This window comes from Gopherus evgoodei, chromosome 3, assembly GCF_007399415.2.
Source record: "Gopherus evgoodei ecotype Sinaloan lineage chromosome 3, rGopEvg1_v1.p, whole genome shotgun sequence".
In the NCBI taxonomy this organism is placed as follows: Eukaryota; Metazoa; Chordata; order Testudines; family Testudinidae; genus Gopherus; species Gopherus evgoodei.
This window is the reverse complement of record NC_044324.1, coordinates 20,001,056-20,024,055: the sequence shown is the minus strand read 5'-3', so window position 1 is coordinate 20,024,055 and position 23,000 is coordinate 20,001,056. Positions and strand designations below refer to the sequence as shown.

At 49.2% G+C, this 23,000-nt stretch overlaps 1 protein-coding gene across 1 annotated transcript in view; it reads right to left on the bottom strand.

Moving 5' to 3' along the window:
- The window catches only part of TRAM2 (translocation associated membrane protein 2), a 56,484-nt gene that overhangs the window by 8,202 nt on the left and 25,282 nt on the right, over positions 1–23,000 (bottom strand). The window contains exons 2-7 of the mRNA XM_030555220.1: positions 19,712–19,775; positions 7,691–7,800; positions 7,294–7,410; positions 2,468–2,526; positions 846–930; positions 334–404 (exon numbers count right to left, since the gene is read on the bottom strand). Coding sequence (XP_030411080.1) covers positions 334–404; positions 846–930; positions 2,468–2,526; positions 7,294–7,410; positions 7,691–7,800; positions 19,712–19,775 — 506 coding nt within the window. The remainder of the gene's footprint in view (positions 1–333; positions 405–845; positions 931–2,467; positions 2,527–7,293; positions 7,411–7,690; positions 7,801–19,711; positions 19,776–23,000) is intronic.

Sequence of the window (23,000 nt, the reverse complement as noted above, 5' to 3'; positions counted from 1 at the left end):
CTCTGAAAGTATTAGGTGCCGGCATGTCTCCCGTTCTAGCTGACGTGACATGACAGTTTCATTCTTAAGAGTAGCTATTATCCTATCTGGAAACTGTTGACTTCAGTAAGACACTGTAGCTGGGAGTTCCACTGGCTAATCATTTGTTGCGTTTATTACTGGTTCTTAAATCACCTCCCTTACTCAAGTCTCAATGTGTTGGCCAAGATTTTCACAGCGACTAGCGATTTTGGCTGCCCAACCCTCAGCAAGTACTGAGCACCCGCCCTCTGGAAACCTGGATTTTCCCATCATTCTTAGCAGGCCCCCTAAAGCAAACTCCACAACACTCACTTTAAGAGGTATGCTCCAGCTATATGCATCAGGTACAGGCTGATGTACCGCAGGTGACGAGGAATCTCCTCCTGGCAAAGGAACAAAGATTTAAGATTAAGCTCAACCGTCCACATTTGGAAATCTGAATCAGTGCACACAATGGAGCAGCAAAGCATGGAGATAAGTCCGGGGCTCTCCCTGCTCCTCCAAGATCTGTGGAGCACTCCCGGTGGTATGTGCAACGTCATCCTGCGGCCGTGAAGATTCCATCTAATTGGCCAAGTGTAAAGGCAATGTGGTGGCACGGGCACCTACGCCAGCTGAGAGAAAGCAGCTGCCAAGCTCACTCCCAGTAAGTCTAAGCGGAACGTGCAGCAGCCGTGCCTTTCCCAGCCTTGCATTTCTCCCCAGGTTCCACGCATGCAGTCTGGCATTTTGCTTCTTAAAGCTACTGCAAATCCGCTGGCCAGTGGTTCCACCGGATGAGGCAGCCTTTGCAAAGCCTGCAGTGCGGCCTATCCGGCACTCACCTTGCGCACCTTCTGGAAGTACAGCTCAGGCAGTGCATGCAGCCAGTAGGCCAGCTGGCAAAGGTAGAAAAACTTCACCTGGAACCTGAAACGCAAGGACAGGACAGGTGAAAGCCTAGCAGGCAAACCCAGCTCCAGATTGGAAGTTCAAGGTGTGTAAATATTCCCCATACAATGGACTGGGATGGGGCATCACCCCTTTGGGGGTTGTGGGGAGAACTCCTCTGAGCAGAAAGCACATGCCCCAAGCTGAACCCTGGAAATCAAACCAGCTACCCCAGTCCCAGCCGGGGGAGAAGACTGCCTGATCTACTACACCAATTAACTCAGCAGGAGGTATGTCCCCTGCCGACTTTCCCTGGAAGCCTTCGGCAAGGCAGAGAGCCTGCAGGCAGCAGCGGTTCCCAAACAGTCTTGGGGATGAAGGTCAGGTTCGGGCTAGTTTTGTTATCTCTTTTTTGAGGATTGGGAAAAAGGCACCGGCCTAGGGCCATAGGCGAAGTAGTCAAGGAGTTCCTGCTTTTCAAGACCTAATAGCTATGGCACCCGAGGGAAGAGAGAGGAGAATTTGCCAGCAGCCAAAATGCAACATTGGGTGTCTGCTGGCAGGCCTGGCAGCCTCAGACTCGTTCTGGATTTGGCCTGCAGGTGCTGAAGCTCCACTTGCACTGCACGGGGCACCGCAGAGCACTCCACTCCCTACTGTTTTGCACATACACTACGAGCCAGTTACCCACTAGCATTCAGAGGAGTGCACACATAGGAAGGAGGGGCCAGATATAAAGGTTTAATCATTCACGGGATCCGGGAGTCCTGGGCCAGGACAACGTAGAGTCACAGATTTCAAGGCCAGGGGGAGCACTGTGGTCACCTCCTAGGCTGACCTCCTGCATAACACAGGTCAGCAAATTCCACCCAGGGATTCCTGCATCCAGCCCCTAACCGCATTGAACTCCTCCTGGGGATCTAGCATGGAAGTGGGAGCCAGGAACCTCCTAACTTCTAACCCCAGCTCTGCCGCTGAGTGGCTGGGCAAATCCCAATCTCTCTGCCCCTATTAGCATCCTAATGAGTGGACAGATGACTACTGAATTTCTGAACCCATGGTTCTCAGACATTGGCTATACACTGACTGGAGCTCCCTCTTTCTGGCTGGGTACTTATCTATCCCCCATCCTCACAAACCTTCCCAAATTCACCGTTAGAGCATCCCTATGAGAACGGGAGAATTATCCCTATTTTACAGATGGGAAACTAAGGCACAGAAGTTAAGTGACTTGCCCGAAGTCACTGGGAGCTCAGAACTGAACCCAGGCCTCTCAGGTCCCAGACCACCTGGGCAGACGTGCTCTGAAGCGCCTGATCACACAATGCCCACCCCTACACCCCGCCACCCCCTGAATTTGTATTAAGATTTCAAATGTCCCCCAAGACCTTTGTAGAAAGCAGGGTTTACCGGCAATCCCAGCATGGGAAGGGGCTGTGAGATCCTTTGTACAGTGCTTTGAAAATACACAGCAAGGTAAATGCTGCCTATTCACATGGCACTGACTTTCAAGCCACGTCCCCACATTAACCTAAAAAGAGGAAGGAAGTGGTCAGCTGAAGAACAGAGCGCTTACGGGAGAGAAACATGAGGGTAGTTTTCCCACCAGCTTCTCGGGTTTGATAAGTATCCTTCCTGAAAGAGAAGAGGAGAGGCAAGTTCTAGGCAAAAGAAATCATCGGCCCGTGTCAGCTCTGGGGTTACTCACATCAGTGCCAGTTCTAACCGCACGGGCTAAATGCCGGGTCAATAACGAGACACCGAGAAAAGGGGCCTGGAGGCTGGATCCTTTCAGAGCGGCTGCAATTACTACAAGCTGAAGCACGTTAGGTAAGGCCAGCATTAAGGTTGCCAAAACGCTGCCATTCTAATAGGCCTCTTACGGCTGTTAATAATTTTGTCCAACTTCCACATAATGGGGCTGCACCTCTCCAGGTCTCCTCTGCATCTGAAGGGGAACTGAAATAAAGATTGGGCAAAACTTCTTCAGCCATTTTTGTACGCAGGGAGCGTTTTCTGTGATAAAGCTGCTGCAGCCCAGCTAATCTCTCAGTGAGAAAGGGCAGAAACCTGATAGTTCAACGACAGAGATGGTCTCATTTGCCTTTTAAGGATCCAGTGAAAGATTCCACCAAGCTATAAATGGCTTACAACAGTGTGCACCATCCGGCCAGCGCACTGAACGAGAAGTAACCGGATGCGATCTTGTAATTAAAATCCATCATAAACCCAAAGGGATGAAGTTCAAGTTATGTCTCAGTGTTTCTTTGTGCTCCTCTGTGGGCCTGTATCCATCTGTAGTCACTTGTCTTGGACTGTAAGATCTTTGGGGCAGGGACCCTCTTTTCATTCTGTGTTTGCACTGTGCCTAGCACAATGCGGTCCTGGCTCCTGGTCCTTGCCTGGGGCTCCGGGCTGCTAGGATGATACAAATAAATAATAATGCTTGTGCAGGAAACCTGAATTTGGACAGTCCCAGATTTATTTTATAGTGCTTTGCTCTGCAAACTTGAGTGCTCTTTTAATGCAGCACCTTTGCATGGAATCCATATTTCCTTTGGTTTGCCAGACATGTGTCTTCAACACTGCAGGCTGTTTTGGAATTGAGAGATACAAGTGGCTCAATATTCAGGGCTTGTCTGCACAGAGCAGCTAGTGTGCATTAAGCCAGGGTGTGATTTTACAGCGCAATGGCTACCCTGTGCTAGATCCTCATGTGGACACCCTGACTGGGCACCTTGGAAGCGTATTAGCTGAAGCATACTGAGGCGCTGTTAGTGCAGAGTAAGAGTGTCCACACAGGGGTTAGTGCAGATTGGCTGGGGTGCACACTAACTATTCCAGGCTTTCTCGCCGTGTAGACAAGCCCACACTCCCAAACCAAAGTAGGGTGACCAGATGTCCCGATTTTATAGGGACAGTCCCAATTTCGGGTCTTTTTCTTATATAGGCTCCTATTACCCCCCACCCCATCCCGATTTTTCACACTTGCTGTCTGGTCATCCTAAACCAAAGGGAAATCTCTTCCCATCAACTCTCCCTCCCCTAAGGAAAGTGCGGGAGAACAGAGGCACCCTGGAGCCCAACAGATCTTGGCTTTGTCGGACATAATTCCACCTGTGGCCAAATTGAAGTTAGGGGGAAGTTGGGATCTGGAGGCGAAACAGGCAGCCAGGGCCAGCTCTGATACTTCACCCTCGTTTACAGCGTCTTCTCTGCAAAACCGCCCTGGATACCGAGCTGCAGCCAGAGAGAGGGGCTGGCTGGGAGACAGAGCGCAGAGAGTGAGAAAGCTCAGAAGCTTCTTTCAGTCAGCTGGTGCGCCCGCCCCTCGGGGCTCCCTGGCACAGCAGCAGCTTGGGATGTTTACAGAGGAGGCTGCAGCCCCCAGTTAGAGGCAGGAGAGTGGAAGCTCCCTGCAAAATGCGGAGGGGGACAAAGGAATAGGAGGAGGAGGAGTATGGGGAGGTACTGAGACTTGGCCAGGGGTGGGAGCGGGCAGCCAGCTTCAGGCTTGGAAGGACAGTCCTGGGGCTTCCATTTCAGCTTCTCGACCCAGTCCTAGGCCCTGATGCAGCATTTTAGCCCCTCTGGGTTCAGCCCTCACCTCTGCAAATCCCTCCCTCCCAATCCACCTGGGCACGTGCAAGCTGATGCAGGGGCAGCGCCCCCACAATATTTCCATTGCAGGGGCTCTAGTCCCCTTGCCTACCAGTTCTGCCACCCCTGGCTAATGGAAACGTCTGAAGCAGGATGGTGCTGGCGGGTGAGGAGACTGTAGCCGTGAAGCACTCAAACAAGAAGGATGCTGCTAATTCACTCTCAGGGGGCATAAGAGATGCTGGAGGATGGACAGAGTCTTTTTAACCCTACAGACACCAGCCTTTCCTGGTGGGAGGGAGAGGGGAGCAGAAATAGGTACATATATGGGCAGTGTCCAAAGGGTTAACGCTGCGCTGACAAGAGACAGGGTGACCACTGCCAGGCGCCATAGGGCGGATGCAAAGCCAGTTGAAGCCAACAGTAGCTTTTCCAGCTGTTTCAATGGACCAGACCCCATATCATTCACAGGAGCATCCACCAGCCACAGGCGTCTCAGGAATGAATGGACTTTAAAGTACTACAGGCTGAGAAAGAGGGATGTGGAGAACAGCCGGTTCCTTGGTCACAGCCATCCCCCTTCCACCCACCTCCCCCACCCCTCTCAGAGCACTGTGGAGGTGCCTTAGGTCTGGAGAGGTAAAACGGGGGTGGAGCCAGCCGTTCTGGAGGTGGAGTTGGGGCCCGAGGCAGCATGCAGCTGTCAGCCTGCTGGGAAGGACATGGGTGCTAGGGTGGTGGAGCAGGTGCTGTAGATGGAGTTTAGCGTTATTTACCGAGGGGCTGGAGTTGCATGTAATTTGCGATAGTGAATAGTCAGTTACTATCCAGCACTGGCTGGATCCCACATACTGGGGCATTCCTGACATTGGGAGATATGAGAGGCTTAATACAATTAAGTGGTTAAAGCGGTAACTCTCTCTAGGAACTGTTAGCACCCTTTCAATTCTTTGCATGAAGCTTTTTGTGTGAGACTTGTATTTAAGAGCAATCCAAACATACCTCCCCTCCACACACACCCGGCTGAGTTAGCCTTGCCAGGAGGATCCTTAACTTTTGCATTGCCTGACTTTTGTCCACTGCATTTATGTTCTGTGGCATTAAAGTTGAAATTATGTAAGTTTCAGTTGGGATTTTTCGGAGGAGACGGGGGCATGGATGGGGGACACTGGCTAATGCTTTAAACCCGCATATTACAGTATGTTTGCACAATGCCTCTTGCTTATCTAGCCCCCTGCCCCCCAGCAAACTGATCCAAATCCAGTGGAAAGTCAGTTTACATTTTCATGCATGTTAAAGTCTCCTGGCATCTCCAGTCTTTTATGCTATGCTGCTCCCCCAGCTTGGAATCAGAATGTGAGCAGAATAGCAATTGGCACAAAGACACTTGGAGTTCAGAGACCTTAACTGTGTTTAGCAGAGTTTATCCCCGTCTCTCTGCTCATTCCAGGGGCTTTGGTATCCTGGGTTAAGAGATCTGCTCTTGCTAAAATGCGCACAGCTAGCCCCATCCACAGCTACTCCTTGCTGCAGCTTTGTTGACTATACAGTACTATGTGTTGGCTCCAGTCGATCAGATGGCTCCACTGGTTGAACGTTTCCAGCTCTCTCATCTTGAATAAAAGGGCCTCACATAGCAGAAAGCCAGAACAACAGACTTCCCAGAGAGGGGGAAGAGAGCAGCCTGCCAAGAGATTGTAAAGCAGGGCCCAGGATACAATGCAATTCCATGGTTAGGGGTTTTGCCTGAGAATCTTCCACTTATAGAAATGTGCTCCAGAATCTTTCCCCAGAACACAGGCTAGGTGAAACCCTGGTGCCCTTATAGTCAGCGGCAAAACTTCCCCTGGCTTTAGTGGGGCCAGAATTTCATCCTATGTTTCTAGCCTTCATGCTTGCAAAGACAACCTTGAAAACATGAACCAAATGTAAACTGACATGGTGATGTCTGCCTGAGTCTGCCGGCAGCCTGAAACAACAGCTTAGAGGGGTTAACTGTGTTTGTGCGTGCACACGTACTGACTCTGAATCCTGAAGTGACAGTTTAAATGCCAGCGCTGCTGTCTCATTGCTGACAGTTTTTGCAGAAACACCCAACTAATGTGCTCATTCCATGGGCTGGTCACAAACTATCGCCTACTCCTTCCCAAGACGCCAAGATCCTCCATTGCTCCCTGTGACAACTTGTACAATGCAGTTTCATTGTGTGCTTTGCAAGCTGGTCATAAAAAGTGCTATATAAAAGGCTGGTATTTATTATCATTATTATTATTATTACGTCTTGACAATACAGAGTTGGTGTCACATTGACAACTTAAAGTTTGGAGACAGCTTCAAATCAATTAAATGCAATGTCAAAATGAACAGCACAGTTGTTGCCGCACCAACTACATGATTCACTCTCAAATTGAGTTCATTCAAGCCCGTTTTTAGCTCAACGAAACGGACACAGAATTTTCCATCTGCTGTGCAATCCCCGAACTCTGACAGAGACCAAGTCCAGCTCGCCAAGCAGTACACGGAGCCTCCACTGTATGTGCAGCTCTGGAGTCTGGTCGCCTGCTCTCTTGAGACTCCCCAACCCCGCACAGTAAGTAACTTTGGAGGGATTCCTACCAATGAGAGTATGGGCAATGCCTGCCTCAAACCAACATGCACAGAAAACACCCAGCAGAGGGATTGCTAAAGAACCCATGTGAGCAGGTATCTACTGCAGACTCCTTCAACCTAGGTCCAATCTCTGTAAAAGGAAACCTGAAATGGACCATGCCGCGTCTCGGCCGGGTCCTCGGCATAGCTTACCGTCACCACTACATACAAGCACCAGATCATGGAGGTGAGATGGAACGCTACCAGCTGCCCCGATTCGTTGAACTTGCTGTGTTTGACCTTGGAGAGATGGAGCCGCCTGTTGATTTTCTAGAGGAAAAATGAGAGAGAAGGCATAAGCCACAATGCCACCAATTCACTCTCCTCACTCCCTAACACCAGCCACTCCCTCCTGCCCCTGAAGTGAAAGCTCACCTGCCACCATGTCAGCCCCAGAGACACCCCCCTGCTGCCCCAATCAAACCAACCAGCACAGAAAGGTCAGCCAGCATGCAGAGGCCAGTTGCGGCCACTAACACTCAACATAGAGGCCTGCGGGCTCTTTAGATGCCCTCCAGGGATTTTCCCTCAGAACCGAAGCAGAACTTACATCCAAGACGTAGTCCTGCAACACCATATGCAGGATGATTGCTATGAAGATGTAGAAGAGGATGGTGATCAAGTCCTTTAGCCCGTAGCGGTAGTGAACTAGCTCGCCATCTGGGGAGAGAGACAAACATCATCACAGCAGCCGTTGGGGCTAGATCAAGAGGCCGTTGTTTTCCGACGCCAAGGACGGGGGCAGGGGTAAGGTTTTAAAGGCACCCAGAGATGAAATGATTTTTTTTAAAAAGAAGCTGCATGCCAAGCCTGGAGGCTTTTGTTCATCAGGGCCCAGCATGGGCAGCGGCAAGGAAAGCTCCCCCCATACTGACATGTAGCTGAGCTAAGATACAGCTCCCTAGTGCCTTGCGGTCTTCAATAGATTTATCCTCCTAACACCCCCGGGAGGCAGAGCAGTGCTATTATCCCCACTGTACACATGGGGAACTGAGGCACAGAGAGACCAAGTGACTAAGGACACACAGGAAGTCTGTGGCACAGCCAGCATGGGAGCCCAAGTCTCCTGAGTCCCAGACTAGCAGCCTATCCATTGGGCCATCCTTCCTTTTGACAGAATTCGAAGTGAAGCTTTGCCCTGTCAATGGCACCCTTGTTCCCATGGGACTAGAAACACACACGGTAGTGCTAGATAGCTGCGGCCTTCCCGGACTGTGGGAAAGTGCCCTGCCTCACAAGAGTGTTGGTCCTCAGACACTATGGTTACGACGGCCATAAGACAGCCAGCTTCAGATTTGTCCCTTGGATGTTTTAAGCATCACCCAAAAGGGGGCAGGGACGGGAACGACACCCAGTCACAAAAGGGTGCAGCTGGGTGACAACTACCACTCGCAGGACAGTCCTCCAGCAAGCCTGGCTCCTGGGACAGGTTTTCTGGAATACTACCCACACGACAGACAGAACCACCTGACAAGGGACTCTTATAAGAGAGGGTTTTAATTCCACAGCTCACAGTAGTCACTGTTCAAAGAGAGAGACCAGTGACTTCTCACTATTCAGATTCCAAGTGAAGATGTCCCTCGCCCAACCCCTGCTGGTGCCTCAGCCCAGACCCAGGGCTAGAGGGTAGAGTTCACCGCTGACCTGGAGCCACAGGCTTCCTCCTCTAAAGCTACATCCACCCCACCCCACGAGAGAGTCACTAGCACACAGTATCCGAGATGGAGGGGGGAGCAGATGGTCAGGCCTAAAGCCCATTTCTCATGAGCACCCAAAAAGCCTAACCCAGTTAGCAACCCATGTGGACCATGGTTGGCCGGTTGCCCAGCTGATGAGCCAGGATCTTGGCAGAGGTTTCAGGTGTAATCTGGAACTGTTTCAAAACCAGTTCCTTAAATTTACTATTGATGATGTTTCAAACTATAGGCATCTTATTGAATATGTCCAGAGCTCTCCCAGTAAATTTTGGAACCAAATTAGTCATTTTTTAATCTTCAGGAATCACAAGGAGAGTGCAGTCTCTCTCAAAGGTGATGAAATATTCGGCAATATCACTGGATTCACCATACTGCGGGCATACTCGTTCCCATTTGTGGATTTTTTGAGAAGTGGAGCCAGCTGCTGAAGGGTTTTGTCTCTTCCACTCCATTACAGCTAGTTCATGCTTCTGGGTTGCAATCTGGGCTTCAATCTCTGTGCCTCTCTCCTTCTCCTCTGGGGAAGCTTTCTGTGCTTCAATCTGAGCCTGTTTCTGGGCCTCAAGATCTGTCTTAACTCCAGGGTTTGCTGCTTCTTTCACTCCTTATCCTACCTTTTTTCGTCAGCCTCCAGCTGCCTGAGTTCCAGAACTTGCTGGTGTGCAGCTTTCTCCCTGGCTGCCTCTGCCTCCATAGCCCTTCTGTATGCAGCCTCCTCTCTGTCTGACTCTTTCTTTCTCTTTTATCTCCAATTCTTTCAGTTGCATTAATCTCTGGTGCTCCCTCTCCTTTTCTAAAACTTGCAGCTAAGCAGCTCCAACTTTGCAATCACTTCACTGCTTCCACTCATTTTCCTGTTTTTCTGTTCCTACTTCCCTTTCTCGAAATAAGCAAACAGAAAATAACAAACCAGTAACCACTTTGACTGTTCTCCAGTCACCACACTTAAAACTCACTTAAAATCACTACCAGTGTATCAAAGCAAACAGCTGTGTACAGACCCTGCTTGACTACATCACTGTGATGGGTTCGGTCACAGACACCCCCTTGGGACTGTCACCTGCTGTGCTTAATTTACCTCTGAGCCTGTTTTCCCTGCTGGCTTGGGACTCCAGAACCCTGCTTTGTTGAGCCAGACACGTTAGCCTGCTGCAACACAGACCCAGGTCTGGTCTATGCCCCCAAAGCAGCAGACTTTAACCAAGAACTGCTCAGCAGGTCACCCATCTCCAGCACCCAGACACCTGGCTCCCAATGGGATCCAAACCCCAAATAAATCCGTTTTACTCTGCATAAAACTTATACAGGGTAAACTCGTAAACTGTTCGCCCTCTATAACACTGATAGAGATATGCACAGCTGTCTGCTCCCCCAGGTATTAAATTGCTTATTTTGGGTTAATTAATAAACAAAAGTGAGTTTATTACGTATAAAAAGTAGGATTTAAGTGGTTTCAAGTAATAACAGACAGAACAAGTTACCAAGCAAAATAAAACAAAACACGCAAGTCTAAGCCTAGTACATTAAGAAACTGATTACAGGTAATATCTCACCCTCAGAGATGTTCCAATAAGCTTCTTTCACAGACTAGACTCCTTCCTAATCTGGGCCCAATCCTTTGGCCTGGTACAGTCCTTGTTAGTTCCAGCAGGCATCTTAGGTGAAAAGCAGGGGCTTTCTGATGACTGGGACCCCCGTTTGTCCTGCTCCACTCCTTTTTATAGCTTTGGCACAAGGTGGGAATCCTTTGTCTCTCTGGATCCCCACCCCTCCTTCTAAATGGAAAAGCACCAGGTTTAAGATGGATTCCAGTATCAGGTGACATGGTCATGTCACTGCAAGACCTCATTTTTCCTTACCCACAGGCTGGCCTACACCTAGACAGGCAGGCTTGCAGGCAAACAGGGCCATTTACAGTCAACTGTCCTAGTCAATAGGAGCCATCAAGATTCCAAGCCACCATTAATGACCCACGCTTTGCATAATTACAGTAGGACCTCAGGGTTATACTCAAATGCTGGGGGAGGTGGAGAGAAGAGAGCACTGGGCCACAGCCTGGGCAGGAGGGGTGTGTGTGTGGGTGTGGCTGCTCCCCACTAGCGGCTGAGCTGCTGCCTTTGCAGGGCTGCTACCCCCCTGAACCACGCTGGCTCCTCCATGGCTGGGGCTCGCCGCCCCTGCAAGCCAATGCTCTGGCTCTCCAGTGCCTCCGGAGGCGGCAACTCCCTGCCAAGCTGCTGCAGCAGCCCAAGGCCAGCAAAGCCAGTCAGTAGACTCAGAGCAGGGGCTGCCGGGCGGGGGGGCTGTGCACCCTCCAGGGGAATTCAGGGAGCGGGGAACCTGGTCTGGGGAGCAGCCTCTGGGCACGGCTGGCCCCTGGGGTCTATAAAGGCTCGTTGGGATTTGCCCCTCAGGCCCCTCAATGAACCGATATGCGGGGGGGGGGGTGCAAGGTGGAAGTTTCACCTAGGGAGCAAAATAGCCTTGCACCGGCCCTGCCCACCCCACCCCTTCCCCCAAGGCCCCACCCCTTCCCGGGCTTTTCCCCACCTCTTTCTGCCCACTCCTCCAAGCGCACCCTATCCTTGTTCCTCCCTCTCCCTCCCAGCACCTCGTGCACACCCTGGAACAGCTGGGAGGGAGGGGGAGGAGTTGATGGGTGGGGCTGCTGGTGGGCAGGACTTGGGGGGGGGGCAGGAGGGCAGCTTGGGCTGCTGATGGGTACTGAGCACCCACTAATTTTTTTCCGTGGGTGCTTCAGCCCTGGAGGACCCATGGAGTCGGCGCCTATGACTATGGGGTCACATCAACAGGAAGGACTAGGATTAGGGCATGAATGGTAGCACTGAATTCCCCCAAAAGAGGAACTTGCTCATGTTGAGAAAAGCACAAAGATGCCTCTCATTCAGTATTGGTTAATGCAACCTACATTTAGGGCCCCTGCCAAGAGTGGGCCCAACTGAGCAGAGCACTGAAGCTAAGGGTTAAACCCACATGTAGGTGCTTGGCTGAACAGAGATGCACTTAAGCCCACACTAGGGGCTTAGTTTCGCTGGGGCCTGTGAGTGCCCTTCAAGACACACTTATATCTTGAATAGTGATAAGACTCATTCAGCAGGGCACATGAGGAACCCCAAGAGATTCCTTCGCAGGCTGATGTACCTTGCAGAATCGGGGTCTAAAAGGGTCCAGGAGGATTCCCAGGTCGCCTCTCCCTGAACCTTGACAAGACTGCTCAGTTCACAAGTGAACTGCAGCTTTCCCTAACTGCCACCTCAGCAAGCTCTGCCTGAGATCAGACCTCGGGTAGGATTCTCTTGGACGCAGGCACTAGCAGCTATAATACAGAGCGTGCAGGCCATGTCTGCTGCCTGAATCAATGGAGTTACCGCAGATTTACTCACTGGCGTGACGGAGAGCACAACCTGTGTCTCCGGTAGAAATTCTGGTGATGAACAAACCAGACCGGAACCCCGCTGACCCTCCCACAGCTGGGTCAGCACAGCACTTCCTAAACGGGATCAAGTTTAGGAACCAGGTTGTGACTGAAGTCTGCAAGCACAGCCTGATGACATACAGGGAGCTGATCTGTTGAAAAAGGCGGCACCATTTTTACTTTTCCCTTGTAAAGCCACTGGAACATGCAGGGGTTGTCTGTATGGGGAAATAGCCCAGGACAGCTAAGTGCAGAGTAGCCACTCAGCAAAACTCCCTGCATGGACACACTTACTCCACTTCAGAATGCCTTTGTCCAGTCTAGGTTAATCCACTTTGGAAGAGGATTAAACTAAACTCGGCGGGGTACGTCTACACAGCAGCTGGAAGTGTAATTTCCAGCTCAGGCAGACACATGCATTCTAGCTTCCACTGAGCTAATGCTCTACCAAGCAAACCAGCAGCATAGCCCTGGCCGCACGAACAGCAGCATGAGCTGGTGGGCACCCTCATACAATCCCATAGGTATGTACTCTGGCCACTATCTGTGCTGCTGCGGCTACACTGTTATTTTTGGTGCATTAGCTTGGTCAATGCTAGCGTGTGTATGTCTAGCTGAGCTGGAAATTATGCCTTCAGCTCCACAGTAGACACACACTCTTAATGCAGAATAAAAATGTCCTCATGGGGGCTAGTGCACAATAGCCACGACACTTTAAATTCATACCCCAGCTTCTTTCACAATAGCTTCTCCAGGTAGACGAACCCTACGCTAAACTGCCTTAACTCTCCTGTAGTAGCTTATGTTAAGTGTTTCCACCCTCTCTTAATATCTGTGCAAGGATCCTTTAACCAGGAGGCAGGGCTACTCAGGAAGAGCAGAGGGTTTAAAAAGCCAGCTCCTAAGTGAGCAAAGGAGCTAGCAAACAGCAGCAGCTCAGGGAAGATTTGCGAGGGAGCTGGGAAAGGCAGTATGAAAAGCTCTCTCAGCAAAGGCTCTTAAGCAAAGTAAGCTGTCCTGCGATAAGGGGGAAGGTCCTCTCATGGATAAGTAACTGGTTAAAAGACAGGAAACAAAGAGCAGGAATAAACAGTGAGTTTTCCCAAGGGAGAGAGGTAAACAGTGGTGTCCCGAAGCGATCGGTACTGGAACCAGTGCTGTTCAACATATTTATAAATGATCAGGAAAAAGGGGTAAACAGTGAGGTGACAAAATTTGCCAGTGATACAAAATTACTCAAGGTAGTTAAAGCGAAAGCTGACTGTGAAGAGCTACAAAGGGACCTCACAAAACAGTGACTGGACAAAAAAAGTGGCAGAGGAAATTCGATGTGGATAAATGCAAAGCAATGTACATTGGAAAACAGAATCCCAACAATACATACAAAATGATGGGGTCTAACTTAGCTATTACCACTGAAGAAAGATCTTGGGGTCATTGTGACTAGTTCTCTGAAAACATCCACTCACTGTGCAGCGGCAGTCAAAAAAAACCAATGTTAGGCACTATTAGGAAAGGGATAGATAAGAAGACAGTAAATATCATGCCATTATATAAATCCATGGTACACCCACACCTTGAATACTGTGTGCAGTCCTGGTCACCTCATCTCAAAAGAGATAATAGAAATTGAAAAGATAGAGAAAGGCAACAAAAATGATAATGAATGTGAGCTTCCATTTGAGGAGAGACTAAAACGACTGGGACTGTTCAGCTTGGAAAAGAGACATCTAAGAAGTGATACGACAGAGCTCTATGAAATCCTGAATTGCGTGGAGAACGTGAGTAAGGAAGTGTTATTCATCCCTTCACATAACACAAGAACGAGGGGTCACCCAATGAAATGAATAGCCAGAAGGTTTAAAACAAAAGGAAGTACTTCTTCAGGCAACGCACAATCAACCTGTGGAACTCATTGTTGGGGGATATTGTGAAGGCCAAAAGAATTAGAGAAGTTCATGGAGGATAGGTCAAAGGTTACTACCAGATTGGTCAGGAATGTAATCCCATGGCTCTGGGTGTCCCTAAGCCTCTGACTGCCAGATACTGGGACTGGATGACAGGGGCTGGATCAGTTGATAATTGTCCTGTTATTTTCTTTTGAAGCATCTGGCAACGGTCACTGTCGGAAGACAGGATATTGGGCTAGATGGATCATTGGCCTAACCTAGTATGGGCATTCTTAGATTTTTATATTCTAAAATAGTTTGTACTGACAGCTTTAATCTGTGTATCTTTAATGAACATTTTGGGCAAAATTTCCAAAGGGATTTAGGTGTCTAAAGATGCAGATCTGCACCTAAGGGGATTCTGAAAAACAGCTGATGTGATTAGACTCCTAAGTGCCTAAATCCCTTTTGAAAATAAGATTTAGGCTCCTAAATCAGATAGGCATCTTGATGCTGAGAACAGCAATGCTTAAGTACTTTTAAACAGTGGGGCCTAATCTTTTAAACAGGCAGGACTCATTTTAAATGGGTCAAATTTGGTGTTTGAGGCCTAACAAATGTGGACAATGTCAATGACACATTGACAGGCCAGCTCAGATCAAAGCCATGGACCAAAGCACCTTGAATATGAAAGAAATGTTAATATTATTGTCTTCACTTACCTATAACCTGTCATTTACTATCGCTTTACACTATGTGTAGCTGGTAACGAGATAAAACTCAGGTACGTCTGCACTACCCACCACATCGGCAGGTAGTGATTGATCTATCAGGGATCGATTTATCGCATGTAGTGTAGATGTGATAAAATCAATCCCCGACCGCTCTCCTGTTGACTGCTGAACTCCAGCTCAGCAAGAGGCAGAAGCAAAGTTGACAGAGGAGCCGCGGCATGCCCTGAGGATGCAACGTAAGTAATATTTTAATTCAATCTAAGCTAAGTCGCCTTCAGCTACACTATTCTCGTAGTTGAAGTTGTGTATCTTAGATTGATTCCCCCATGTAGACCATGCCCTAGATTAAAGTGTGCGTTAGTGTTAAAATGTGAATGTACTGGATGTGTAAACTCCATGAAAACTAATGGATTGTTTCTGGCTATCACATTGTATTTACGTTAGGTTTATACATCACACGAAATTGAGGCCTTGGAAATGTAAAAGACTGCTAACTTCAAAGTGTGGTTTGTTGTGTTTGACAATGGAAAGTCACAAGCTCAGTTTGTATTTAGTCCGCAAAGAGAGAGCCCATGCTGTGATGAAAACACTTGCCAGATTGCCTTCCACAGAAAGCAGGTGTAAGGATGGATCCAGGCATGGAGCATGTATCTCTGGACTGTTTGGACACTCGTAGGAGAGCACTCCAGAAACAAGACAAAGATCCTCAAAGTTATTTTGGGTAACCCTGAGAGGGGTACGGAAAACTTGCAGATCACCACATCTCCACTAGCATTTTGGATTTGCAAACTTTGACTCACCTGTTAATGTATTTTATCTGTTTTAACCTCTCAGTAACTCATTTCCTTTCTTAGCTAAAAGACCTTTAGTTAGTTTACTAGAAAAATTGGCTACCAGAGCTATCTTTGGTGTGAGATTGAGTCCGGAGTAAGTGACTGACCCTTTGAGGTTGGGAGTAACATAATGTCGAGTGATATTTGGTATCAGGGACCATTTCACAAAGTCCAGTTCGTCTGAGTGGCAAAATTGGCTGGACAGCCTAAGGGAACGGCTTGCGACTCCAAGGTAAGGCTAACATAGTGATCCAGAAGTTCACAATTGTTCTTGGCTTGGTAAAATCCAATTATCGAATATGCCACCAGTTTGGGGTGTCTACCCTGTTTTCTGACAGTCTGAACTGAGACTGGCACTCATAATTGTGAGCTACTCCAGACAGCATGAGTCACATTTTAAATATGGAGTCCGTATAATCCCAGCTACTTGTGGTATCTGATCACATTTAAGTTATTAAAATAAGTACTGAAGAACTGGATGGGGCTGAGAGAAGAGTTGAGAATGATCAAGGGCCTGGAAAAACTCTCCTAGGAAGGGACTGATACCTTACAGATGAATAAGCTGAGTGCTGATAAAAAGAGATAAAATAAAATTACTGGTCTAAAGAAGGTGGATTGAGAGCATCTACTCTCCCTGCCTCATAACACAAGAATCAAGGGACATGCAATGAAGTTGAAAGGTGGCAATTTCAAAAAACAACAACAGGAAATACTACTACATGTAAAACTTCAGCTGTGGAACTCATTGCCACAGGAAATTGCTGAGGCCAAGAACTTTGCAAGTTTCAAAGTGCTGGATGTTTATCTTCATAACAAGAATATCCAGAGTTCTAATTAAAGACAACATTTTGTAAAGGATATTAGCCCTCATAGACAGGGACAAAACCTGTATGTGATCTGCCATGGTTCTTACATCTTCCTCTGAGGAATCTGCTGCTGGCCACTATCAGAGGAAGGATACTGGGCTCCATGGAGCTTGGGTCTGAGATAGTCTGGTAATTCCTATAACAAACGTTGCAGGATTTGTGAGGCTTTTAGCAGTTTCATTACTCGACACACCACAGTTGGACCATCCCATCTCCTTTAAAGTATTTCACATACCTTTCTACCTGCAATTGTTCTTTTGCTAACTGCAGGAGAAGGTACCTCTGAGGGCTTGTCTACATCAGAAAGTTGCAGCGCTGGTGAGGGAGTTACAGCGCTGCAACTTTGAGAGTGTCCACATCTGCAGGGCACCACCAGCGCTGCAACTCCCTGTTTGCAGCGCTGGCCGTACTCCCGTTTTGTCTCGGGTGTAGAGGATCCAGCGCTGGTGATCCAGCGCTGGTAATCCAATGTAGACAGTTACCAGCGCTTTTCTTGACCTCCGTGGAAGGAGGAAGCCTCTGGTAATCAAGCTGGTTTCCTTTCCCGGTTTGCTCTCTCGGTCCCGGAGCCACCCAGCAAACCGCAGGGAAGGAGACCTGCTTGCTCGGGGTTCCGGGACCAAGAGAGCAAACCGGGAAAGGAAACCAGCTTCGCCGCGGTTTGCTCTCGCGTTCCCCGAACCACCCTGCAAACCGCGGGGAAGGAGACCTGCTTGCTCGGGGTTCCGGGACCGAGAGAGCAAACCGGGAACGCCGCGGTTTGCTCTCTCGGTCCCGGAGCCAGCCAGCAAAACCGCGGGGAAGGAGACCTGCTTGCTCGGGGTTCCGGGACCGAGAGAGCAAACCGGGAAAGGAAACCAGCTTCGCCGCAGTTTGCTCTCTCGGTCCCGGAACCCCGAGCAAGCAGGTCTCCTTCCCCGCGGTTTGCTGGCTGGCTCCGGGACCGAGAGAGCAAACCGCGGCGTTCCCGGTTTGCTCTCTCGGTCCCGGAACCCCGAGCAAGCAGGTCTCCTTCCCCGCGGTTTGCTGGCTGGCTCCGGGACCGAGAGAGCAAACCGCGGCGTTCCCGGTTTGCTCTCTCGGTCCCGGAACCCCGAGCAAGCAGGTCTCCTTCCCCCGCGGTTTGCTGGCTGGCTCCGGGACCGAGAGAGCAAACCGCGGCGAAGCTGTTTTCCTTTCCCGGTTTGCTCTCTCGGTCCCGGAACCCCCCTTGAAGCCGCCCAACAGCGCTGCAGTGTGGCCACATCTAACACCACTTGCAGCGCTGGTTGCTGTAAGTGTGGCCACTCTGCAGCGCTGGCCCTATACAGCTGTACTAATACAGCTGTAACAACCAGCGCTGCAAAATTTTAGATGTAGACATGGCCTCAGTAACTTAATTAGGGTCTGCTGGATTTATGAGCAGCTAGTGTGACAGTGTCTTCATCTTGAGATGGAGATGAAGCTGAGCCAAGAAAAACTGAAGCTAGCAACAGAAGTTTTCTACAAGTGTGTTCTACTGCACTACAGAACAATTGGGTCAGAGATGGAAGGGGCCCTATGAAGCTAGCTACTCCATCTCCCTGCTGCCAATTCGGAGCTGTTCCCTATAATACCCAATGGTTGGTCCTGTTTTTACATGTCCCAAACAACAGGGCTTCCCCTACTTCCCTTGGGAGATTATGCCTTAGGTTCACAGAATTCACTCTACTGCAGTATTCGCTGGGTGGAATTCTCTGGCCTGCACTATACGGGTCAAACTAGATGATCAGAGTGGGCCCTTCTAGCCTAAACATTAGTGTCATGATCAGAAACTGTCCCCTTTCATCTCATTAGCCTTAGTTATACCCCACACTGTTAGGCTATGTCTTCACTCCATATGCTACAGCAACACAACTGCAACACTTCAGTGTAGACAGCAATAACAGCGACAGGGAGAAACTGTCCCATCACTCTAGTTAATCCACCTCCTGAAGAGGTGGTAGCTGAACTGGCAGAAGAATTCTTCCTCTGATCTAGGGTTGTCTACACGGGTGTTGGATTAAATTAACTCGATCTCTCAGAGGGGTGAGTTTTTCAAGCGTCACCCCCCATCCCCCAGTGGTAGCTATGCAGATGTAACATTTCATTGCAGACCAGCCCTTAGTTCTCACAACTCCTTTCCTTCCTTGGCGCTTACACACATTAAATATCTGCAGATTGCCACGCACCACACACTCATCCCCTCAGGCACCATTTAACCAAGCTACATATAGCGAACGCTTAAACTTAGTCTCCCAGAGAACACAGCAGATGGGTCATTACTTAGGACAATGAAAGCAAGACTGGACAGAGCACTGGAAGAGATATTGTAGGAAGAGCTCTGGGTAAGAGATAGGCAAGACAGCCTAATAGATCTTTTCCATCTCCAGCGGCTAGGATGATCAGAAACTGCGAGTTCTTTGGGGAAAGGACTGGCATTTACTATATGTCTGAACAGAGCATGGTAGATTGTGCTGCATTTCTTTTACTGGGGCACTCACATATGACTTCATTTAACCAATAATGTTTTTCAGTGATCTTTTTCTCTTTTTCTTTTCTTTCCATCCAGCAACTAACTACATCAAGAATTGAAAGTTGTAGGAATTGGCAAACCAGAAAAGGCCAATAGCCCATGAAGTCCAACACGCTGTCTCAAACAAATGCTCCTTAGCAGACAATAAAAACATCTGGTGCATAGAGCCAGGCAATTATTTTTTGTCTGAATGTTAAGACAGTTTGGGAGGATTATGCTGTGAAGTGCCTCGATTGGTTTGGCCAAGTGGTTTTGTGGGAGAGGGATGGAAGAAGCATTACTATTACTGTGTATCATTAGGGAAATTTTCTTCCTGACCCCAGCTAGAGGGAAGTTTATGCCCTGACACATGAGGATTAACAGCCCAGATAAACAGTAACTGAGTTGCTCCCTAACTGCTAGCCTGTTTTTTTTAAAGTAGCTTTTTACTATGAGAAAATCCCCCATGTCACGTACATTTATGGAATGCGAGACTATCCCACGCAGCTGGGGATGCTTAGTAAAGAGGGCGAGTGGCATAGTCTGCTGAGGTCCTGCGGAGGATTTGTATGCAGGGCTGCTGCTTTGATGTGGATGCTCTTACCTGCTGTAGGCACACTAAGGTTGTACTGAGGTAAGATGAATAGGAAGGCAGTCTTGGCTGTTGCCTGTTAAAGAGAAAAAAAACCCACACCTGGTTAAAGTAAATCATAATATTTTCAATGAACCAGGTATAGGTTCCCCACCCCATATCCTCAGAACAATCCACCCTGCAGGAACCGTCCCCACTGAAATCCCAGCTCTGTACGGCTCATGGCAAAGGGTCCCCTGTTTAGATCCAGCTACATCTGTTTGTATCCCTCTGCCTCTTCCTAGCCAGTTGCCTTTGCTCCACAAAGCCGACTGCTCAGTAACCAATCACAAGGAACTCGGTTCAGGAGACAAAGTCCAGTCCTGTCAGCAACCACTTTCCCCCAGGTCACACGTCCCAATCCCAATCACATTGCAGTGCATGCTGGTTAAGTCCAGATCCTCTGCTCAGCCAACAGTCTAAACTGATTTATGAGACTAGGTGGGTGGAGACTATGATTTGCTGGTGTCCTGGGCAAGGCTGGTACTTTCAGTCCAATCCAGTTTGCAGGTGAAGTCCGATACCACTTTTAGCTCCCCTGTTAATCATCGCAGCTCATCGCCTAGAGCAGATCCCTTAAAATCAGGGCAGCATGGGGGGAGGAGATTACCCTGCCCCACTGCACCACTTCTGTGGGTAATCAAGAGGCATCAGCTGTTTCTTTGGGGCCTTCACCTTGCTGCAAAAGACTAAGCTTAAAAGGGAAATGGCAAAGGGGTAGATGGGACCACATTCTAGTCATGTCGTCACATCACGGAGGAGACTTAAACTGGATTTAAGCTTAACTACGGAGCAGCCATGCCAACAGCCGGACTAAGAAACAAAGCGCCCCACTGGAAAGAGCAGGGAGGGGACAGGCTTACAGACAGGTTGTGACGACTAGCGATCAGGACGGAATTACACTCCCTGAGCCCTGACGTGCCCCGTTTGTTCGTCTCTGAAGTGCTCCCAAGTCCTTCAGGATGAAGCATGCTCCATTCATCCTTGCACACTGTGATCACGCAAGATCAGTTCAATCTAAGGATGCTTTACACAGAGCCGTGTAACGAGGAGCCAGGATTTCTAGTCATAGTGTGACAAAGCCCCCAAATGCCTGAGCAATACATCAGGCTGAGGGACATGCCCTCACTCACACCCCCCAGCCTCTTGCTCTTAAAAAGGGCAGGAATCACAGAGGGCTAAAGCATTATAGTGTTTGCTTCGAAAACTATTTGGTTTTAATGGGCACTTAGGGATACCAGCACAGTACGTTGACTGGCTTTGGTTCACAAACGAATGCCCAGGCTCCCCAGAATAACCTCAGCCCTGCGCTGGGTGCAAAGCGCTGTAGATTGTAAACAGATTTAGCCAGCAGATCTTTACAATAATCCCTCCTACTGGTGACAGACACAGGGATTAGCCATGCCAGAACCACTGAGGAGAGCGGCAGCTGCTTGTTAAGACTCCTTGGGTGGGGAGGAAAAGCAGCTTTAGTAATCAAATGGAAGCTGTTGCAGATGGCACACATCTATAGATACATCCTGTAAAGTCCATGTTTTGGCCTGAGAGCCTGGTAAGCACATCAGGGTTAATTCTATCCTGCTCACAAAACCTCAAGGATACCAGGGCTAAAATTTTTCAAAATGATGTGTCTGTATTGTGCATGTTAACCCCAAGTGTCCATCCAGCATCTGTGCATGGTCTCTCTGCTCCTTGAAATCCCACGTGAGTTCAGTTGTTGGCAAGCTGGCTACTCTAAGAGCCTTCTGGGGTTCAGGAGGGTGCCGAGACTGGGGCTGAGCAAGGGCTGCCCAGTGTGGGGAGGAAGGCCAGAACTCTAGAAGACTGGGATTGGGAAGCCACATCCCTGGGTCTGACCTTCACACTGCTGCTGGGTCTCAATCCGACCTTTGGGCCCAGAACCAGAAGAGAGGAGGCTTGCACTGGGAGCTCAGGAGGGGAGAGGTTAGCATGGCCATACAGGTGAGTGTGAAGTCCGTCAGGGGAGGGCAGGAAGGAGAGGTAGGCAAGTATTAGTTTCCAGTTCTTCACTGCAGGAGCACGGAGCTCTGGCCACGTCTACACTACAGCATAAAATCGAAATTATTAAAACCGGTTTTATAAAACTGGTTTTATAAAATCGATTTTACGTGTCCACACTAGGGCACATTAATTCGGTGGTGTGCGTCCATGGTCCTAGGCTACCATCGATTTCCGGAGCGGTGCACTCTGGGTAGCTCAGTAAAAGAATGAGACCAATAACTTCGATTTCCGTCCACACTAACCCTAAATCAATATAGTAATATCGATTTTAGGGTTACTCCTCTCGTTGGGGAGGAGTACAGAAATCGATTTTAAGAGCCCTTAAAATCGATTTAAAGTGCCTTGTAGTGTGGACGGGTACAGCATTAAATCAATTTAACGCTGTAGTGTGGACCAGGCCTCAGATCGCTCCCATGCTCTCTGGGACTCCAGCCTCAGCTGTTCAGCTGGAGAAAGGTTGGAAACAAGGCAATCAAGCCATCGGGAACCAAGAGCTAAGGCTGCATTTTCATTGGCATTCAGTCACAAAATGGATCCATCTGCCCCCTGGTTAGCAGGGTCCAAGCGAACGACAGGCCAAGCGGGAGGTGTGGCTGCAACACGGAGCGAGACAGCACTCCCTACGTCACGCCCCAGGAAACAGAACCAAAAACAATACCAGAAACCCGACCCTGAGCGAGATGGAAGGGAGCAGGTCCTGAAGCGCACGCTTCCACAGCAAAGCTTGGGCCACCAATGCTCAACTGAGCCCCAAAAGTGGGCATGCCTGGGAGAAGGCAGCATTAAATCAAGCAATTCCTCAGCTCTAGAATAGCAGAGCCAGAGCCGACATTCCAGACTCTATCCCGACAGACCACAGCGATCAAATGCTATCGACACAGCACAGAAACTGTCTCCAGGGCCAGCCAATCAACAGTGACACTGAGCACTTCAAGAGCTTTGCGCCTTCCATGCACCGCATGGATGACAGTAAACCCCGCAACGGGGTGCAGGCAGGCTGCCTGGGCAGAGATCTCTGCAATTCAACAGGCCTCACTAGAAGATGGATTTGATTGGACGTATCCAATTGATTTACCGTCTTCCGTCCGAGGGTCTCTAACTACTTCAGCAGCTCAAGCTGCATATCACCTCTTGGAGGTAGGGAAATTGAGGCACTGAGAAGTTAAGGCAGGAATTTCAGTCTTGGGTGACTGAGCTACTAATAAGAAGTGTGGCACAGCGAACAAAGAAATGGACTGGG